Here is a 20707-nt window from a genome sequence, read left to right as displayed (position 1 = left end):
CTTTATTTTAACTATCATATGCACACATTTAAAAAAAAAAAAAAGTATTTTTATGTATTGGATAGTGGTATTTTTTTGTCCTCGATAAAAACTAACGAGCACCAAAGAATGAAATCACAAAAGTGTGCTGTGGGTTTGTGAAATCCGGGGATTCCCACAAAGAATCGAATACGCGGGAGAAAATAAATCTTAACTTTTGGCAGAATGAGCCTTTCAGAAGCTTCACGTGATCTGTAGTTTAGATTTAGCCAAGAACATTTTCCCAAAGTGACTTAAAGACAGCGGGGTTCTCTCAGGACGCACTCATGATGAAGGCAGAACAAAAATCAAAGCAAACATCCGGTTCCTTGACTTTAAGTCCGTGGGACGTCCCCACACCGTCCCCAGCGACCCACCACCCACCTGGTGGTGCCGACAAAACAGATAAAGCCATCGCACACCGTTTGCTCCTTCTGGTTCCGAAGAGTTCAGCTCTGACAGTCATGCAATCACAACTGCAGGTCCCATCCTTACATCTTAATAAATGTGCCTTTTGATTTGAGTAATCAATAACTTTTGATTTCAAAGTAACTCTGTATTCGGTACTTTTCTTTTCTTTTTTGGGGGTGGGGGGGGTCATTGATTTCTGCCAATGAGCATATTTTCACATGTATGTATTTATTAGTTTCAAAGTAATTATTGAGATATTTGACCTGTTTATTTATTTATTGAGATATTTATTCTGATTCTTTATTTTTTTGAGACAGGTTTTTATCTTCTGTGCTGTCTTACTTCTGACTTTGTGCCAATGTGCTGCTTTGAGGTGTTACATATCGTGGGTTTGTATCATTATTAAACCCTCACTCTATATTTTAAACACGACTTCTCTTCTCTTGCATTCATGAAATTCACTTGGATATGGAAATCTATAAATATACCTCATATGTACCTGAGTATAAGAAAAAAAAAAAAAAGAAAGCATCCAGAGTACCCACATTTTACTGAGAAATTATGGTTTATGCTCATTTTCCAACAACCATGAGATATTTATCATTTTATCAGCAGATATAGTTTAGATGGTTTTTTTTGCATCTTTCCAGACAGATAAAAAAGGAAAAACCGTGACTATATAAGAAATGAACAAATTCAAAAGTCCAAATGAGCAGAAAAGAGACTAGGGATTCACGATATATTAGCATTACTATCGGTATCGACCGATTTTAGTCATCATTTATCATATCGGTATCAGTCCGATACGCAAAAATGGGCCAATATTAATAACCGATGTTATAAGCATCTTGTTGCTGTTTGTGTTTCTGGAGGGTTAGGGTGTGGCCATGTTTGTTTGGTCATGTGAATAGTAGTAATAACATTATAAAAATAATAAAAATAATAGTATCGGATATCAATATTGGCCCAAACATTAAAATCTGTGCACCCCTGGAAGAAAACCCAAATATAAGAACTGAGAGGTGAACAAGCTGGTGCCACAGTCACTTGGCTGCAAACATGTGCTGCCGTTTATGTTTGAGGATCTCTGTGGAGGTGAGCTTCAGGTCCTCGTTACAGACGTCACAATGATAGACCCTCGTTAGACTCGACACGGAGGAGGAGCCGGGCTTCCCATCTCCTGATTCTGAAACAGACCCAGGATTAGTCTCACGTTCCCAATGTCTGTAGATGAATGAGGCAAAAAAACAATAAAAAAAAAAACATATGGATGTGAGAATTTCCTGACCTTTTTCTGCCTCCTGCCGCTCTCCAGCAGGCCTGCAGGAAGCTTCGTGATGCATCCGCTCCAGAGGAGTCAGAGGCATGTAGAGCTCACAGTTAGGGCAGCTCCAGAAAGTGCGCAAACACTCGCTGTAGAGATCCTTTGAATCCTGACAACCACAGAAGAAAAATTTGGTCCATTTAATAAGGAAAGTTACACAGTTTCATTCGAAACAGTTGCCTGGCAGCTTTTTTTTCTCCTCTTCAGACAAACCCAAACAATATTTTATTTGTCAAAACCTTTGACTCTGATCAACGACCTCCGGAAGATGCCGGTCCTTTCACTAATTCTGACGCTCTTTTGGTTGTTTTGGACCCACATTTTTCCAGATGCAAAAAGAAGCCGGCTGCCTCGGTCGTTTCGTACGTGTCACACCCGGTGGCGTCTCTGACATAAGTGTGTTTTTTTGTGATGCATGCAACCCGACTTTGATCAATTTTAAATGAAACAGACACATTTGCATAAACCAACCGACTAGAAATGCCATTTTTTTAATAATCTCAATGTAATTAAATTTGTATTCATAAAATGACAAATAAAGGCTCATTAATAATGTTCATTTACTGAACAGAAAATATTCACATCAACCCATCAATGAGCCAGCAAGCTCATCCAGCACTAGATTGTCCCACACTATCTAACAGAACGTAAACGTAACATGTGCAATTCCAGTATTCTGATTGGACGATCAGAGCTAAGGGCCGTAAGATTTGTGCTCCACGGCTGCCTACTGAGAGCGTGTTGGTCATGCTCACTGCAATTTCAGATGTTCATTATTTAAACAAATAAAAATCCAGAACTTTATTGGTAAGGGAATCGGTCTTTTATACGATATTACTTTATAAAGAACGATCATGTCCCACTGATTATTGTGAACATAGAGCTCCACAGCGCCATCTGGTGGGGCCTGACCCCACCGGCCCTAAATGCAGAGATGCCACCGGTCACAACTCAGCTGACAACCAATGATTTACCCAAAGAGAAATTACCCACCAGCACTCACAGGAATTTTGTGCTTGGACCTTCCCAAACTGGGATCAGAACCACAATTACAAGAAATAGTTGGTTATATAAAGTCATATATAGTCGAAATATAGTGTTTAAAGTCTTTAAATAACAACTTAAATAACAAATAATAACTATCAGGTATTTAATCCGGTCAACTTTTTACTGCTTTAGGCTATATGCTAACAGTAAGAATAATCAGATAAATCTTTTATTGCCTTCTTCAAGCTCAGAGGTTTCCAGACAGTCCAATTACTCCACCCTGGTGATGATGCCATGGTGCTGAAAGCTTCTGATAGATTCATTCACAACATTTGAGATGTCTGTGGGAGTATTTTAAGGTAAGCCCTCTAATACGCTGCTTTCTGAAGTGAAACGATGGGGAAAAACCAGGAAGGTAACGGTGAAACCTCCACAGTTCGTTGGGTACAATTTCCACATGCCTGAAGTAAAACATGGGAATGTCCAGACGTCGTATCGCTCAGAAAGCAGACAGGATCTGTGGCCCAGAGACCACCATCGTTTAAAGTGTTCTTCACTCATAGTTTTCCAGGATTCCTGAACTTCTTTTTCAAAGTTTTCACTGGAATTTGACAACTTTTTCCACTGCTTTAGTATTCATCAAACCCACCAAAGGATGAAGGGCATCTCAGGTCTGGTGTCATTTTTTTTTACTTGTTTTGGGCCTGAAATATATTTTCTTTTATCTAAAACTTATCCATTTTCTTCAGCCACACACTGAACCCAGTAACAATGAGCTTTATTTACAAAGTATGTAGTCATACAAAGAAATTGACTCAGAATTGTACAACACTCACAATCTGCTTGCTTATACAATAACACAGTAATGCAGTAATAAAAATCAAACACAGTCTGCAGTATATAAAACACATATGAACACATATAAACCACACTAATGTAGCAACAAACACCTGAGAATAAGTTAAAAAGCAGCAAAAATCATAAAGAAAAACCTTTGGTAAACCCACCAAATAAACAAATCACATAAAGAAATTAGGGATGTATTGTTTTGTTTACACTCTGAGTGAAAATGTGACCCCTGAAAGAGACACCTAACAAATCTCTGACTTCTAAAACGACCCCAGCGTGTCAGACAAACTCACCGCGAGACAGTTGTAGGTGAAGAAACCGCTCACTCTCAGGCCTCCTTTAATCGGATCCGGCTTGGCTTCTGCTCCTGGAAACAACGGGCTCAGATCCGGAACCTCAGCGTAGGAGGAGTCCGGCTCGCTCTGAGGTCCGACGTACAGGTTCTGGGTCTGGAACGCAGTGAGCCGCTGAAGGCTGTAACTTACCTGAAAGAAAAGTGCAAAATAAGTAAAGATTTCAGAGAGAAGGGTAAAAAACGGTTCACAAGAGGCTCCTCAGGTAAAAATATCTCTGAATTAAACTGTTTACCATTAGCAAAACCGGGGATTTTTGTTTCGTTTTTACGGAGATTTTATGTTTAGTTTGGAGGTATAAGAAATATATTGTTAAATACGGAGCTGCTGGGAGGAGCAAAGGAAAGACTGAGAACACAGAGAATGTTCATGGAAGCATTGAAGGATGAAGTGGTGAAACCAACGCTAAGTTTGCAGACCGGTTAGCTTCCACTATATTGGGTTTTGACACCTGTAAGTATGTCGTTTACGTCGCTGTCCTGGTTTTCACCACACATCCACACAGACTCCTCTGCAGCAGTTTCAGTCACGGATCTACAAAAGACCTCTGTTAAAATCTCCGCTGTGCTTTCTTCTTCTTCTTCTTCTTCTTCTCATGATGTAGTCTTAATGCTGTCAACTGCTACTGCAACAGCTTCCTCAGCAGGCGTTAGTTATACGTTACTTACTTAAAACTTGTGTCTGTTTATAGTTTTGGCAGGTTAAATGTCCCTGGAGGATTGCCATAAGGGACCCAAAAGCCCAGCTCTGAGTCCGGTCTCCTTTCCACCTCAGGCTGTGCCGGCGGTAATGAACCCAGAAAGCTCGGTTGCACCACTAATCAAACACGACCGCCGTTAGACTTCTGTCTGAAAGGTTCAAGACCCGTAACAGAAGAAAACGTCACGCAGAAGTGTTGTGCTGTTTATGGAAGTAATTTGGCGGATGTAACTCTTACCTAGTTTAGGCGTTATACTGTTCTCCAGTTTGCATTGCTTGTCATTTCAGCTTTTAACCTTTGTTCTCTGTCATTCTTCTCCTCATAGAAGGTACACCTGGTCTGGCGTTCTGTTAGCTGTGACATCATCAGGGGAGGCAGATTATCCTCTATTACCATCTAACATAGAAAGTACTCCTGGGTCAATGTGAGCTTCTGTGCTTTCTGTGTCTCTGCTCTGTCTTCTCTAAGCCCCAGTGGGTGGAGGCAGATGAGCGTTCACACTGAGCCTGGTTCTGGTTCTGCTGGAGGTTCTCCTCCCTGTTAAAGGGGAGTTTTCCTCTCCACTGTCGCTTCATGCATGCTCAGTATGAGGGATTGCTGCAAAGCCATCAACAATGCAGACGACTGTCCACTGTGGCTCTACGCTCTTTCAGGAGGAGTGAATGCTGCTTGGAGAGACTTGATGCAACCTGCTGGGTTTCCTTAGAGAGGAAACTTTCTGACCAATCTGGAGGATTTGAAGGAATCTGACTTTGGAAAGAAACTTGAGATGACATGTGTTGTGAATTTGCGCTATATAAATAAAACTGAATTGAATTGAATAATGCTTTGTTAAAAGAGAAAAACGAAAAGAGAAACCAGCGACTCAGTGTTGAACAATGGCACCCGACAGTATTAAGACCAAATCATTTGATAAAGAAGGAAAGAAGAAGAAATCAGCACAGATACTAACAATGGGCTCAGCGAGTGCCTTCTTTGGAGGTCTTTCATGCACGTCCCACTGGCCGGAGACCCCGGGGGGTGACCCAGAACTGGCTGGGAGGACTATGGATCCCGTCTGGCCTGGGAACATGTTGAGATCCCCTGACTTACAGGATTTTAACTCACTTTTCATCTAAAGATGTCAACGCTCCTCTAAGGTCACAGGCGACTCAGTCAATTTTCGGTCCATTTTTAAATGGAAACACAGAATTTCGCTGTAGATGTTTTTGCTTTTGTTTTAACAAAGTTAGTAAATGAGAAACCATTTTTACAATTTCCTTCATCACCCCTTCTCCACACATGAGGCCTTGGAGTCATTTACAGACTGTAAAGTGAAGTATAGCAACCTCAGATTGATACTTTTTCCCATATTTTCTACTTTATTTTGATATTTCAAACCCTCTAAATGGTTCTGAATGCAGCTGTAATGAACAGCTGCAAACATCCATGTCTGCCACACGTCTACCTCAGTGTAGAGCAGGAAGCGGACGAGGCCCTCGCTCAGCTTCTCCATGTCTCTGCGGGACACTCCCTGGCCCGAGGCTTCCCCCAAGGAGCTCTGACCCAGCTGGACCTTCAGCAGACGCTCCCACTCACACCTGAGGCTGAGGGCTGTGGAAAGCACCCTGAGGGCCTCCTCGGGCTCCTTCACCTCCAGCTCCAGCCAGCCGTCCACCACCAGCCGCGTGCAGTCAGCGTTGGTATCCACCGAGTTGGCCACCAGCAGCAGAGCCTGGTGGTCAGAATGATGTACAGATGACTGTCGGTCCCACATTATCAACGGTGCCCTGCAGCAGTATTCCTCCTGCTCAGACTGTTTTACATTGAATCACATTATTTATTTTTCACAGATAAAAATCTGAAAAATATTGCTAGCATGAATATTCAGCTTCCCGTCTTTTACTGCAGTTACAGCTTTAAGTCTTTTGGGGTCTTTCTTTACCAGCTTTGCACATCTAGAGAGTGATTTTTTTTTTCTTCTTTGCAAAATAACTCAAGCTCAGTCCGACTGGATGGAGAGCGTCTTTAAATATTCACTCCAAGTCTTGTCAGGGACTCTCAATTAGATTTAGGTCTGGACTTTGACTAGGCCAGTATAAAACATGATGTAAAACATTTAGTAGTACGTCTGGCTCTATGTTTTCTGGTTGCTTAAAGGCAAACATTCACACCAGCATCAGCTTTTTACAGCCTCTAAACTTTTCCGTCTCTTCCAGCTTCACTGTCCCTGCAGAAGACAAGCATCCCCACAGCATGATGCAGCCGGCACCGTGTTTCATGGTGGGGATGTTTTGCTCAGGATGACATGGAGTGTTAGTTTTCCAGCACACAGAGGTCTGCATACAGGCAGAACAAATTTAATTTTGCTCTCATCTGATACACTGCAAAAAAGGGAGCTAAAAGTAAGTGAAATTTTCTTGAAATCATTGTAATTTTCCTTGATTAGAGCAGGTAAATAAGATGATTTGCCAATGGAATAAGACTTTTGCACTTAAAATAGGAACAACTCATCTCCATCATCTTACTTCAAGTGCAGGATAATTATGTTATTCTAGAGATGAATTGTTTGTATTTTAAGTGCAAAAATCTTATTCCATTGGTAAATAGTTTTATTTACCTGCTGAAATCAAGGTAAAATACACATATTTCAAGAAATTTTTACTTATTTTTAGTTCCCTTTTTGCAGTGTAAGAGCCTCGTCTTCCACATTATTGATGGGTCTCCTGCATGGACTGGAGACACATTTTTACTTTTCTTTCAACAGTGTCTTTCTTCTTCCCATTCTTCCATGCAGGTCAGATTTGTGAAGAAAAAGACGAACTGCTGCCATGTCGACAATAGTCCTACCTGAGCTGTGGGTCCCTGCAGCTCCTCCACAGTCACCGCGGGCCTTTTGGCAGCTTGTCATTAATGACCTGATCAGTCATTTTATATGGACGCATTTCAAAGGTAATTTGTTGCATTCGATATTTTAGGTGTATTAAAGTAAATGGGGCTAAATGCAAGCCACACTTTTCAGATTTCCTTTTTCATCCACTTCAGAAGGATGCACTAACTTATGTTGGTCCTTTGTTTAAAATCCCAATAAAATACCTTGAAGATTATGGTCGTAATGTAAAAATGTGCAAAAGTTTAAGAGGTGTGAACTTTTTCTCCCAGGATATCGGCGTGTTCACCGCAAAACTTGACTGATCCTAATTAATAAAAATAAAAAAAACGCTGCAGTCTGAACTCAGGGTGTCCCGATACGCACCTGCAGGGCGGGAACCCGGACACAGTTGGACAAATACGGCTTGTTGGTCTCCAGCAGGGTGACGAAGGCCAACAGCTGATGTCTGCTGCTGTCCCTCCTGTCAGGTCCTGCAGGGAGGAAACGGGAGACGAGGACAGAGACAAAGACGTTCAGCGACAGGAAGAATTAGCTAGTACTGCAGTGGGAGTTTCACTGCACGGCTTTCTGCACGTGCCTTAAAACAGCTCAAAACTGGTCAATGAGATGATTTTTTTCTGTCAGTGATCTTTAAATTCTTTAAATATGTAATTATAAGTTAACTGAAACTTTCTGAAAAGACAAGAATTTTACTATTTGTTGTACAAACTTCATTTAGGCTACTTTCCAACCTCTTTGGTTAATTGGTTCGGATGTTGCTGGTGACGATGTTGGATGATGCTCATCATACTACACTGCTGGAATAATGTTACTGTTAAGATGTTTTTAAGCCTTTTAATTGTAAAGCATTAAAGTTTTGCTACTCTTTGTGTCAGCTGAACTTAGTATAAGCGTTATGTGTAGCTGTTAAGCATACAGGACTCTGGTTCTCTGCCACTCTTGTCTCATGAGAAGGAAAGAGGGGATACGCTTTTAAACATGGACTCTGGGAACAAGAAGAACTTTGGTAAAATGTTGGGCGGAACAGGACAATAAATACTGAAATGTTCAACGTAGCTCCGCCTGAGAGAGGCTGTATATTCTCCACGGCCAGAACAAAAGACCTGTGTCTGTCGTTCCTCCTTTAGTAATGTGAATATTAAAATTCCCTGACTGTATCCTTATTGTTCAAAAGTCTTGAACTGTTTGTATTTTTCTTCCAAGCACCTGAATTTTCATAAAATACACTATTCTGTTAAAACTATTCACTCCCCTCCTTGACTGACATATGAACGTAAGTGACATCCCATTCTCAAGCCATCCGGTTTAATATGTTGGTCCGCCCTCCGAGCACGGAGATCTCCAAAATCTCTTGGTATTCCTTAAAAAATAAACTTCTTAATCAGTCACTTAATCTGGATGGCATTAACTTGGCCTCTGGTAATAAAGAAAAAAAAAAAACGCGGTGTTATTTTTTTTTCCACCAAGACATGTCATTTAAATTCCAGAGTTTCCTTTTTTCACCTCAGGAATATCGCCAAAATTAGAAATATTCTGTCCAGAAGTGATGCTGAAAAACTAGTCCATGCATTTGTTACTTCAAGGCTGGACTATTGTAATTCTTTACTATCAGGAAGTCCACAAAATGCAGTTCAAAGCATTCAGCTGATCCAAAAGGCTGCAGCAAGAGTTCTGATGAAAATCAGCAAGAGGGATCATATTTCTCCCATTTTAGCTTCCCTTCATTGGCTTCCTGTTAAATCAAGAATATAATTTAAAATTCTCCTTCTAACGTATAAAGCCCTTAATAATCAAGCTCCATCATATATCAGAGCTCTGATTACCCCGTATGTTCCTAACAGAGCACTTCGCTCTCAGACTGCAGGTCTGGTGGTGGTTCCTAGAGTCTCTAAAAGTAGAATGGGAGGCAGATCCTTTAGCTATCAGGCTCCTCTCCTGTGGAACCAACTCCCAGTTTTGGTCCGTGAGGCAGACACCCCGTCTACTTTTAAGACTATGCTTAAAACTTTCCTTTTTGACAAAGCTTATAGTTAACGTGGCTCATGTTACCCTGAGCTACCTCTATAGTTATGATGCTATAGGCTTAGGCTGCTGGAGGACATCAGGGTCTATTTCTCTCACTCTGCTGAGTTCTCCTCTTGTTCCTCTTGTTAAGATATACTATCTTTGGGATTTTCTTCCTTTTGAATCACAGCTGGTTTTCCTAAGACAGGTCTAGGCATTACCTTTTGATTTTCCCTTTTCTGATTGGTAGATAGAGATGTCAATCATCCAAATTAACCAATGGGGTGCAGAAATAGTCCTTTTCTTTCCATTTCAGCCATTATGGTTGTATTTCAATGGAGAAATGTTTGTAGAGGTCTGTGTGAAAATTAGCGAAATACTATTTAATTAAAATTAAATTAATAACCATTGAGATTTATCAGCGGAATATAATTAGTTTTCCACTCTGGAATGAGATCAAATGACAAATATGGTTCCAAAATGTGTCCAGATAGCACATTTTTGTAGTTCCATCCGAATCAGAACATCTTTAAAAATCATCTGGTTCAGTTTTTAGCATCAAAGTTTACTCATCAGATATTACTCCTGCATCGATTACTGGCCAAAAAACTGATTTTGAGAGAAAGTAACAGAGTTTGAATCGTATTTCCACGTGTTTTTTGTGCTAATATGAAGAGAGAAAAACTAAACAGCCTTAAGAGAAAATGTAAGATCCACTTTTTATGGACATCTGAATGCTCTCATCTAAGTGAGATCACCTGTTTCTCTGACATCGTCCTCGGGAACATGCAACACCTCTGGATCGCTGGCGAACACGCTGGTCGGGTGGATCACCACGCCCTGCTTGTTCCGTGTGTGAAACACCTGCAAAGTGTAAAAAAAAACAATAAATGTGACTTTTTAAACTCCTTTTTCCACATTAAACCCAATGAGCAACAGCCTCCATGTTAAATGCTGCCCCCTGGTGAAGATGGACCTAAAAGAAATGTATCCCTTACCGGAAAACTGAGAGTTTTATAAAACTTTGACCTTTAGTTTGACATTTATTCAGTGGGGGAAAAAATTACAATGAATAATGTAATGAAATAATTGCTTTAAACTAAATCTCAGGTGGGGCTGCACCGTGGCGCAGTTGGTAACATGGGTAAACACAAAGGTTGCACGGATGTATTTTTAATTACTTCTACTTTACAAACTCTATATAAATACATATTTCTAAACATAAACCAGTTTTTATTTTATTCCCTTTTCCTACATATTTATATTTAAATGTCTTTATTGAAGTGGAACCACAGTCAAATTCCTTGTTTGTGTGCACAGACTTGGTGAATGAAGCTGATTCTGGACTGATGTGTGTGTCTACGGACTTTATATTAGCAACGAGTGACTTGTTGTTTCACCAAGTCTACATAACGAGCATTAGACAATATCAAGATGAAAAGTGGTTGTTTGGGAAGCATGCCAGGAAAAAAAAAATTCTCTGTCTTACACAAATGCAAACGATTTGAGTTTAATAAAGACAAATCATATTTATGTGGACGATCTGTGACGCTGCTAGAACCCTCATAGAGGGATGGACGCTTTGGATTATCACAACAGTTTGAATAAAAATCTTAAAGCTTCTGGAGGTAAACTGAAAACTAGTCCTCAGCCGGATATTGATCCAAAACACGTCGCAGAGTCATCAGAGGACGCTTCTTAAGCAAAATCATCCTTTCTGCATTGCCGTCTCAGAACTAAATCAGAAAGAAGACCTGTAGGGTGAGATGAAGAAAACGTTAGCGAGAACCCTGGACTGCGGATGATCTAGACAGGTTGTTAAAAGAACGGTCAAAGATGCTTTTCTTTATATACCCCAACTGTTTTAATTGTTGTGGAAGAAGATGTAGTGTCCTCTAGTGCCGTGGTTCCCAGCCCTGGTCCTCAGGGACCCCAGTCCTGCATGTTTTAGACGTGTCTCTGTTCCAGCTCACCTGATTCAAATGATTTTATGAACTCCTCTGCAGAAATCAAGCCTCTTAATCATCCATTGGTTTAAGTCAGGTGTCTGGCAGCAAGGAATGGACCAGGGCTGGGAACTACTACTATAGTGGACCGTACACAGTATTTACAGCAGTGGTGTCATCAATTGAGGAACTGTCTATTTTGCTAGATTTATTCCTGAATTTGGGGTGTCTAAACACTGAAGAAATTTGGATAGGCCTAATTCTTTAGTGCAGGACTTTTAAATATAATAACTTGTATTTAAAGGATTTCTGCCCATCTTCACCGGGGACATCGCCTGGTTTCCCCCATCATTTGTGCGACAGGAAGTCAGACCTGCTCCGAGTCTTTCCGGTTGGAGTTGTGCTCATCGGGGAGGGCCAGCTGAGGGTAGAGTCCCCGACAGAGCAGCAGCTTGAGCAAAGCCTGGTGCCGCGAGGACAAGTCCTGACTGGCGCTGACGGCCTCCTGGAGCTCTGAGACGTTGTGACGCAATTTAAACTTCACTTCCTGTTTTGAGACAAACAGCGAAACAAGACTTTTTACAAAGACCCGACTATTTCGACCTCTGACACCCTGAGCTCATGCTATTAGATACAACAAAAAAAAAAAAAGAGTTATGCGAGTTTGAGGTTTGTCTGTGTCAGATGCTGAGAAGTAAAAGCTTTGGCAGTTCTTTGACTTTTTCCAGAAGACCAACAAGCTTTCAGAATATTTTTAAACACAGCCTTAACTTTAGAAACCTTGCTGAGTTATTTTGGCCATCATTGGGCGGTTTTCCTCAAAGCTGTGTTTAAATATCTGCAGTATGCTGATCTAACATAACACAAATGTCCAGACTTTGCTATGATTCTGTACTTTTTGTACTCCAGAGGATGCTGAATTTAACAGAATACATTTTTTTTTTCAAGCAATAAATTATTTACACATAACGACCATGGAAGAAGGTGAGCGGCTTTACAGTTTCATCCGATAACTGACTGCAGATAAAACCAGCGGCTCTCATTGTACTTGTCTATAACAACTACGGCAACGTGTTTTGTTCCTAGCGCTCACCTGGATGTCCACATCCTCTTCTTGTCTCTTCTTGCCCTTCCTGCCTCTGCCTTCTGTGTCTGAGCCGGAGGAAAGCTCTCCATCCTGACCCTCATCCATTCTCAGGACTTTACGTTTAGTCCCCTCTTGCTGCTCGTGGTGTCTTTTCAGCTGGTGCAGCTTCTTCCGCTCGGTGAACCGCTCCCTGCGCTGCAGACGGTCGCCACCAGAGGGAGCCCTGTCCTCTGACTCCAGGAGCCCATGGCTCCTCAGCAACTCCTGAAAACCAAACAAGGAACCACATCTATGAGAAAGGTAATAAGGAAAATTAGGATGATAAGGAGGAGTAACCTACCTTGAACTGTCTGCGCAGGTTGACCATCTCATAAAGTCGCTGCTCCTCCAGGCCTCTCCTCCTGCACCACTTCCTTGAGCCGCCGCCCCTCTCTCTTTTCACCTGTTGAGTTCAAGAACTTGGTCGGCTCCTTCATATCTCAAAGGTCACAAAGTCACACCAGTTCATGTTACTCTCCTCTCACTCACCTCCACCCATGCATTGAAGGTGTTGAGCAGGGTAAAGGGGTCTCCCTGGTTGCTGTGCAGGGGCTGGCGGGCGGTGCTGCAGTCCGGGTTGTGCTGCGAGCTGCGCAGGAACGGTGACTGAACGCTGAGGGCCGCTGCGACGGTCAGCACCGGCTCCACCAAGTTAAACAGAGAGCCCAGCACCAGCATCTTCCCTGCAGGAGGAATATGTAGGCGTCAGTTGTGCACAGTAATAAAATGCCATTCCTGCTGTTTAGCTGGAGACGCCGTTATGTTGCCAACTCTGGTGAAGAGATTCGTGTTTAAGAACTAACAGCACACAACAGAATCATAGGCTCCCCTAAATAAAAGCTTTCTTCTGCAGAGGATTTAGGTCTGATGACTGAGACGACCGCAGACAAGCGTCTAGTTTGTGTCTGGTGAGCCATGTTGGCGTTGATTTACCCGTGTTTTGGTTGAACAAAAAGAGGGAAAAAATATTTATTCAAAACAAGAATTCAGTAGATTAGTTGCACAAAAACTTTAAAAAAAGGATTACTGAACATGTTGTGAATTAATATGGTATGAATGTGGAACACTAACTCCCATTGTTATTTGATAACTAGATGTTTAGCAATTACTACTTTTTAAATCAGTTAATATAATTTAAACCTTCAATAAACTCATCTGATGATAAATAATTGCTGCTTTAGAGGGATTTCTTCCATCTAGAAGGTACAAAATAAGATTTACCAAACAGATAACGGTCTTTCGTCACAATAAAAGTCTGAACTCGTGACTTGCTACAGAGACTCTCAGCTATACATAGTTGACCCGAATCTCGATTTAGTGACAGCCCTCAGAGATTCACAGTGGAAAAATAAAAGCTAAACCCTTGATTTTACATAAGTATAGAATAAATGCGTTCAAATTAAAAACTAAGACTAAAAAAACAGCAGCAAATAATAATAAAAATCTCTGTTTAAAGATGCAGATTCTAAAAACTGATCGTACAGTTTTGTGTGGTCAACCTCACCTATAACAACATCAACAGGCAGCTGAGACAACAGTCTACCAATAGATGTTAGTTCACCACGGCTGTCCAGCGCCCCCTGTTCCTTCAGGTATGTAACTGCAGTCTGGATACTGGAGGTGGGAGGAGGATCAATGAAGACAAAGGAAAGTGGATCTCCAAGATCCATACTCTTCATCTGCAGGGACATGGGTGTGTTAACAAAGCCTGAATTTTAGAAGGGAAAATTCAACCTGCGTGCATCAGGATGCTCCCACCTGCAGAACCAAGGAGTCCAGAGCCACTCTGTGGATTTCAGGCACAGGATACGGAGCGAAGGCGTTGTAGTCAGACTCCGAGTAGAGGCGGTAACAAACACCAGGACCCGTGCGACCGGCTCGGCCTTTCCTCTGCTCCGAACTGGCTCGGCTGATCCAGAACTCCTGCAGCCGCTGCATCTTGGCCTTCGGGTCGAAGCTCATCTCCTTAACCTTTCCTAAAAAAAAACAACAACAGAGAACCTTAAGTGGCACCTATCAGTGCATTTGACATGTGGAAAAACTCTGATCTGGGACAGTTCTCCACCTGAGTCCACAACAAAGCGGACCCCGTCAATTGTAACCGAGGTCTCGGCGATGTTGGTAGAGATGATGCACTTTCTCACAGCAGGAGGAGCAACGTCAAACACCTGAACAACGCAACCAGTCAAGAGTTAGCACTCATAAATGATCTCCGTATGAAACATATTCTGATCACGCCCACGCTCACCAGACCTTGTCCTGCTGAGCGAGAGAGAGGGTGCTGTGCAGCGGCAAGACTATCCAGCGGCGGGTGTGCGTGGCGTAAACCTGACAGGCCTCCTGGATGGTGCCGATCTCTGCTACGCCGCTGAGGAAGAGCAGCAGGTCCCCACGCTCTTCTGGGGGGTAACGCTGGTCGATGCCCTGCAGAATGCGCAGGTACGGCCTGGGGTCCAGTTTCTCTGAGCGTGAGGGCTGCTCCTCAGGGGGAATAGGCTGGTATATTACCTGGGTGCAAGACACAGGAAGAACAGCTGATTCCCGAGGGCAGCTCCAATGCAGCACGTGGCATTACTGTTGTCTGCGTCCTACCTGGATGGGGAAGAGCCTGCCTGGTACCTGCAGCACCGGGGCACTGTGGAAGTATTCAGAGAAGAGCTTGATGTTGATGGTGGCCGACATGAGGATGAGACGGAGGCCCGGGCGGTCGGCCAGCAGAGAGCGCAGCACACCCAGGAGGAAGTCGCAGTGCAGATGTCTCTCGTGGACCTCGTCCACGATCACCACCTCGTACTGATCCAGGTTCTTGTCCTGCTGGATCTGTCGCAGCAGCAGCCCCTCGGTCAGGAAGAGCAACTTGGTGGCCGCCGTCCGAGAAGTCTCGAAGCGGATCTGATACCCAACCTGAAAATGTAGGAATACGTTTGGTGAGTGCTAGAATCAAGATCATCTTACAGCAGCAACATCAGTTCTAACTGATTCTGTCAGAGGTTTTACAGTTTTGACACAGCCGCTTCCAGAAGCATTCATATCCTTATATTATAGGGATATTATGTGACAGACCAACACAATCTATGGCGTTTTATGAGATCCTTTAAATATGATGAATAAAAACCAGTCGAAAAGTTGTAAAATCTATCCTGTAACAAAAAGGAAGGAGGTGGAGTGAAACCACGCTTACTTGTTCCTGTGGCATAATTTGTGCAAAAAGGATGAAAATGATGCACTTTTTGTGTTGGTTAATCTCATAAAAACTCAATAAAACACATTGAGGTTTGGGGTTTTCTATGTACTTTTTGATGAGATTTGCTTCCAAACGGGTGCATTTAAAAACAATAGAATCCATTATTTTTCAGCTGAGTTAGAATAAAGGCTAAATGATGAGAGAATAAAGCTAATATGGGCCTTTTTATTAATCTGATGTGAAGTATTTTACTCATGGCACTTTTTGAAGGCATACTTTGTGATGTGTTAGATAATTATATTTTCTTATGTTATGAAAACTTTCCTTTTTGACAAGGCTTCTAGTTAGAGTGGCTTACTGTGCTCCAATCTGCATTGTTTGTTGTTATTTCATCATTTATTATCTTGTTCTCTATTATTTTTTTCTTCATAGCAGGTGTTCTGTTAGCTGTGACATCATCAGGGGAGGCAAATCATCCTCTATTACCATCTAACATAGAAAGTACTCCTGGGTCAATGTGAGCTTCTGCGCTGTCTGTGTCTCTGCTCTGTCTTCTCTAAGCCCCAGTGGGTGGAGGCAGATGAGCGTTCACACTGAGCCTGGTTCTGGTTCTGCTGGAGGTTCTCCTCCCTGTTAAAGGGGAGTTTTCCTCTCCACTGTCACTTCATGCATGCTCAGTATGAGGGATTGCTGCAAAGCCATCAACAATGCAGACGACTGTCCACTGTGGCTCTACGCTCTTTCAGGAGGAGTGAATGCTGCTTGGAGAGACTTGATGCAACCTGCTGGGTTTCCTTAGAGAGGAAACTTTCTGATCAACCTGGAGAATCTGATGGAATCTGACTTTGTGTGAAGTGTTGTGAATTGCCGCTATATGAACACAATTTAATACAATTATGATAAATACAGGCTCCTGTCTTTGGCCTTCCAGGACTAACCTTTGACCCGTACTGGTTGAGGCTCTCGAAGCTGACCCTCTTGGCGAGTGAAATGCAAGCGATGCGGCGGGGCTGGGTGCAGGCGATGTGGGTGAAGCCCGCCGAGAGCAAATACTGGGGCACCTGGGTGGATTTCCCACAGCCGGTGTCGCCCGCCACCACAACCACCGGGTGAAGCCGCACCAGCTCCACGATCCGATCCCGGTACTGAAAGATGGGCAGGTTCTTTTGCTCCCGGCGAAGCTTGGCGAGTTTCCCAAAGCTCTGTTTCTGGCTGAAGTCCAGGAAGTGGAGCAGAGCCAGGCGGCAGTCAGAGACCTCCTGTGGCCCTGGTCCCGAGGATCTCTGTCTCCTCGTGGGATCTGCCTTCCCCATGCGCTGCTCGACGTCTCCGGTACACACGGATACGTTGATCCGGTACCGAGCGTCGTATTCTCTAGGAAGCCCCAAATCCACCTTTTCGTGGCCAGTCCTTTTCCTTTCTTTGACCTCATCTCTGGCTCCAGAGCCAGACATGTCCCTCTTTGCTTTAAATCGCTGGAAACGGTCAAAGAAAGCCCAGAACTCTCTGTGCTCGGAGGACCCGGCCTGGATGTAGTCCTGTTCACGGAAAAAGATCTGGTCCATCTGGGCCCGGCTCTCCGGACTGTCCCAGTCCCAGCTCCGTCCGTCTCTCCTCCCGTCCCTGTCCATGTTTACTGGAAGTTATCCACAGCAGACTGGAAGCATTTCTCCCACAGTCAACAAAGCCAGATTCTTAAAGCCGCTGCATCGCAATGAACGACAAGCTAACGAGCTTTCAACCCAAATAAATCGGTAATATTTAACTGTTGTTTACTCAAAACAAACAAAATACGACTCCTACACATCCAGATACGCGGCTGCATGTGATAATACTTAAAAAATAATTTTTATTGACTCGGAGAAAGCACTAACTGAGAAATAACAAACCAAAACATAACGTAAACAGCGACTAATGGGGAACAATGATGCGGTAGGACCTCTTCCGGTCCGTGCTTCAAAACAATCCGTCGCTCGCCGGAAGGAACGAGTATCTTGCTTTAGGTCAATGAAGAAATGTAAGGCGTAAGATTTTTGTTTGTTTTATAAATATATTGACCCGCGATCAAAAAAATAAACTCTGCTTCTAGTAATTACTTTGCACAAAACTCAATAAAATATACACCATTTTAAACTTTGTAAAAAAAAAAAAAAAAAAGAAAAAAAAAAGGTTTATGTCATTTTTGTTAACCAGGTGAAATTAGCAACCTGAGTCTGGCTTGATTTACCACTGCAGGGTTGAGTTATGAGTTTCATCCAAAATCCTGAGTTCGATTCCACTAATGGACTTATGTCTAGCGGTAATACTTCCGAACTGTGGGTTTGAACCAGTAACCAATTGATAAGCAAATATGTTGTTGTTAAACTCAGCATTTGTTCAATTCAGCAGTTAAAATTATTAGATTAAGAAAATTAAACTAAATTTCTAATTTGACACAATTAAAATAATCTCATTTGAATAACTAAATTTACACCTGATATACAAGCCTGCATAAAATCATACTTGTCTATATTGATGTTGAGAAAGCAAGAAGGTAGTGACAGTAGTTTGATATTCTTTGAAATCCCCCCTTTCCTTTGATGAATAGCCAATCTGGCCATCTCAGCGCAACGTGGTCAAATTCTGCTAAAAGTGGATTCCCCAAATTGCCCTTTGAAAGTACGCACCTAAATTACGTGTGATTAAATTATGCGCACCTGAGTCAAGTGCAAGGTGACGCAGCAATCCCCGAAGCACTGCTCGTCTATGTCGTTAAGATTGAGCAAAATAGCCCGAAACACAACTACTAACTCTAACTAACTACTAACTCTCCTGTTGATTTTATTTGGGACATTTTGGTACGGGCGGAAGGACATTAAACGCAATTGCACACGTTTTGAAGGCTGGACGCCCCTTGCTCCGAGGGAAGAGATAGGAGAGATTTAGGTGAGAGCGTGGAGGCACAGAAACACAGGACATTAATATATGATGCAGAAATTATTCAGAATTAATAAAAAATAAACTTATAAAGAGATTTTGGTATTTCAGACTGCATTAACGGATCTATTTTCTGATCCATCGTGCGGCCATGACTGTTTCTGAATGAAGCTGCTCTTCCCTCTTACCAGACCAGACTCTGGGAGGCGCTGTTGTGTTTTCTTAGCGTGACTTGGCCTAAAGTAGAATTATGTTACACCAAAAGTTACGCCAGCAGTGCGAACATAAAAATGTTAATTAATTTCCGGTCCCATGTTTTTGTCAAAAAAAGTTCCTGTTCCATTATGATTATTATAGAAATATAGACATCACAGAATAGGACAGCTGGTACCGTTTATTGTGTAATGTAAATGTAAAAGAATAAATATTTAAACCAAACTTTTTCTGGTGGCTTTTTTACTTTGTAAATTAAATGAAAAGTAATATTTAACCTGTGCTGTAATGATTATTATTAGCAGTAGTTTAGGAGGTCAGGGACATTTTTGACAAAAACCTGGCACCGGATATTATTTTACATTTTTATGTTCGCATTCCTGGCGTAATGTTTGGTGCAACATCTTCTCTTTTAAGCCGAGTCAAGCTATGAAAAAGCAACAGCGCCTCAGAATAAAACAGAGTCACAAAATACGGTGGTCACAGAATATGGTGTAACACTGGTACAAGGTTCTGGCTTACAGGATTACTATTGCAACAACACATTATCAGTAGGGTAAAACTAACCTGTCTCACGACGGTCTAATCCCAGCTCACTATATTGAGTTCTACTGTTCTTCAATTATGCATTATGTGTTGTCATTTCTGCTTTAACTTTCTGTTCTCTCTCTTTTCTCTTCATAGTAGGTACACCTGGTCTGGCGTTCTGTTAACTGTGACATCATCCAGAGAAGACGGATCACCCGCTACTACCATCTAATGTAGAACAGATTACTAGATCAATGTGTGCTTCTGTGCTTTTTTGTTTCTCTTGTTGTGTCTCTGTTCTGTCTTCTGTAACCCCAGTCGGTCGAGGCAGATGACCGTTCATACTGAGCCCGGTTCTGCCGGAGGTTTTTTTTCCCGTTAATGGGTGGTTTTTCTTCCCACTGTCGCTTCATGCTTGCTCAGTATGAGGGATTGCAGCAAAGCCATGTACAATGCAGATGACTCTTCCTGTAGCTCTACGCTTCCCCAGGAGTGAATGCTGCTTGTCGGGACTTTGATGCAATCAACTGGTTTCCTTATATAGGACATTTTTGACCAATCTGTATAATCTGACCCAATCTGTATAATATGATTGAACTTGACTTTGTAAAGTGCCTTGAGATGACATGTTTCATGATTTGGCGCTATATAAATAAAATTGAATTGAATTGAATTGAATTAAATTCTGTTACGCAGTACCGGACCGTACCGGCTTACTGTCACCCCTGGTTGTACATAGCTAGCTCTAGTTTTCGCTAACTGGTCATCGTTTTTCTCAAGCAGCTTTGTTTAGTTTTCTCTATTCTCTATTCCGTTTTTCAACAATTACGTCACAGTGTTTGCTTTAAAGCTGCTAAACAAGCTTAATAATAGCTTCTAGCTCCTGTTCCGTGACACATCACGGGGTCAACAGAACTATCGTGGGGAGAAAAGGAGCTTTGGCCTGCGGTGCCAAATTCGGACAACATTACATGATTTAAACACACGATATGAGTCAAATCCGGATCTACAGCCTACCGAAAATTAACTACAAAGTGCGCTCTCTCATCTCTCTGGACATTTTCTTTGATTTCCGTGAGGGGACTGTGCTGATACGTCATGTCACGCAATGGATTGTGAGATACCTTAAGGCTTCTTAGTGCCAGTAAGGGACGTTGCGTGGTTTCTAGGCAAAATTAGCCACAGAAGGGAGCATACAAGCTACTTTTCCAACCTCCTTCCTCACTGACTCCACTATTCGGACAGCACTTATCATGGCGACTGCTGACACACTTCC

At 42.3% G+C, this 20707-nt stretch overlaps 1 protein-coding gene across 1 annotated transcript; it reads right to left on the bottom strand.

Annotated features, from left to right (window-relative positions):
• Positions 1-960: 960 nt before the first annotated feature.
• Positions 961-17847, bottom strand: dhx34 (DEAH (Asp-Glu-Ala-His) box polypeptide 34). The gene is made up of 16 exons (XM_012868277.3): positions 16713-17847; positions 15183-15494; positions 14844-15098; positions 14656-14758; positions 14349-14566; positions 14095-14269; positions 13080-13273; positions 12892-12993; positions 12558-12815; positions 11838-12011; positions 10277-10382; positions 7878-7984; positions 6090-6356; positions 3883-4074; positions 1718-1862; positions 961-1615 (listed from the first exon to the last, which is right to left on the bottom strand). The coding sequence occupies exons 1-16, from the start codon at positions 17403-17405 to the stop codon at positions 1473-1475; spliced, it is 3444 nt and encodes a 1147-aa protein (XP_012723731.2). The 5' UTR covers positions 17406-17847; the 3' UTR covers positions 961-1472.
• Positions 17848-20707: the final 2860 nt, after the last annotated feature.

The sequence above is a fragment of the Fundulus heteroclitus genome, chromosome 18 (genome assembly GCF_011125445.2).
Source record: "Fundulus heteroclitus isolate FHET01 chromosome 18, MU-UCD_Fhet_4.1, whole genome shotgun sequence".
Taxonomy (NCBI): Eukaryota; Metazoa; Chordata; class Actinopteri; order Cyprinodontiformes; family Fundulidae; genus Fundulus; species Fundulus heteroclitus.
Note: the sequence above shows the minus strand (reverse complement) of the source record. Positions and strands in the feature narration are given on the sequence as shown.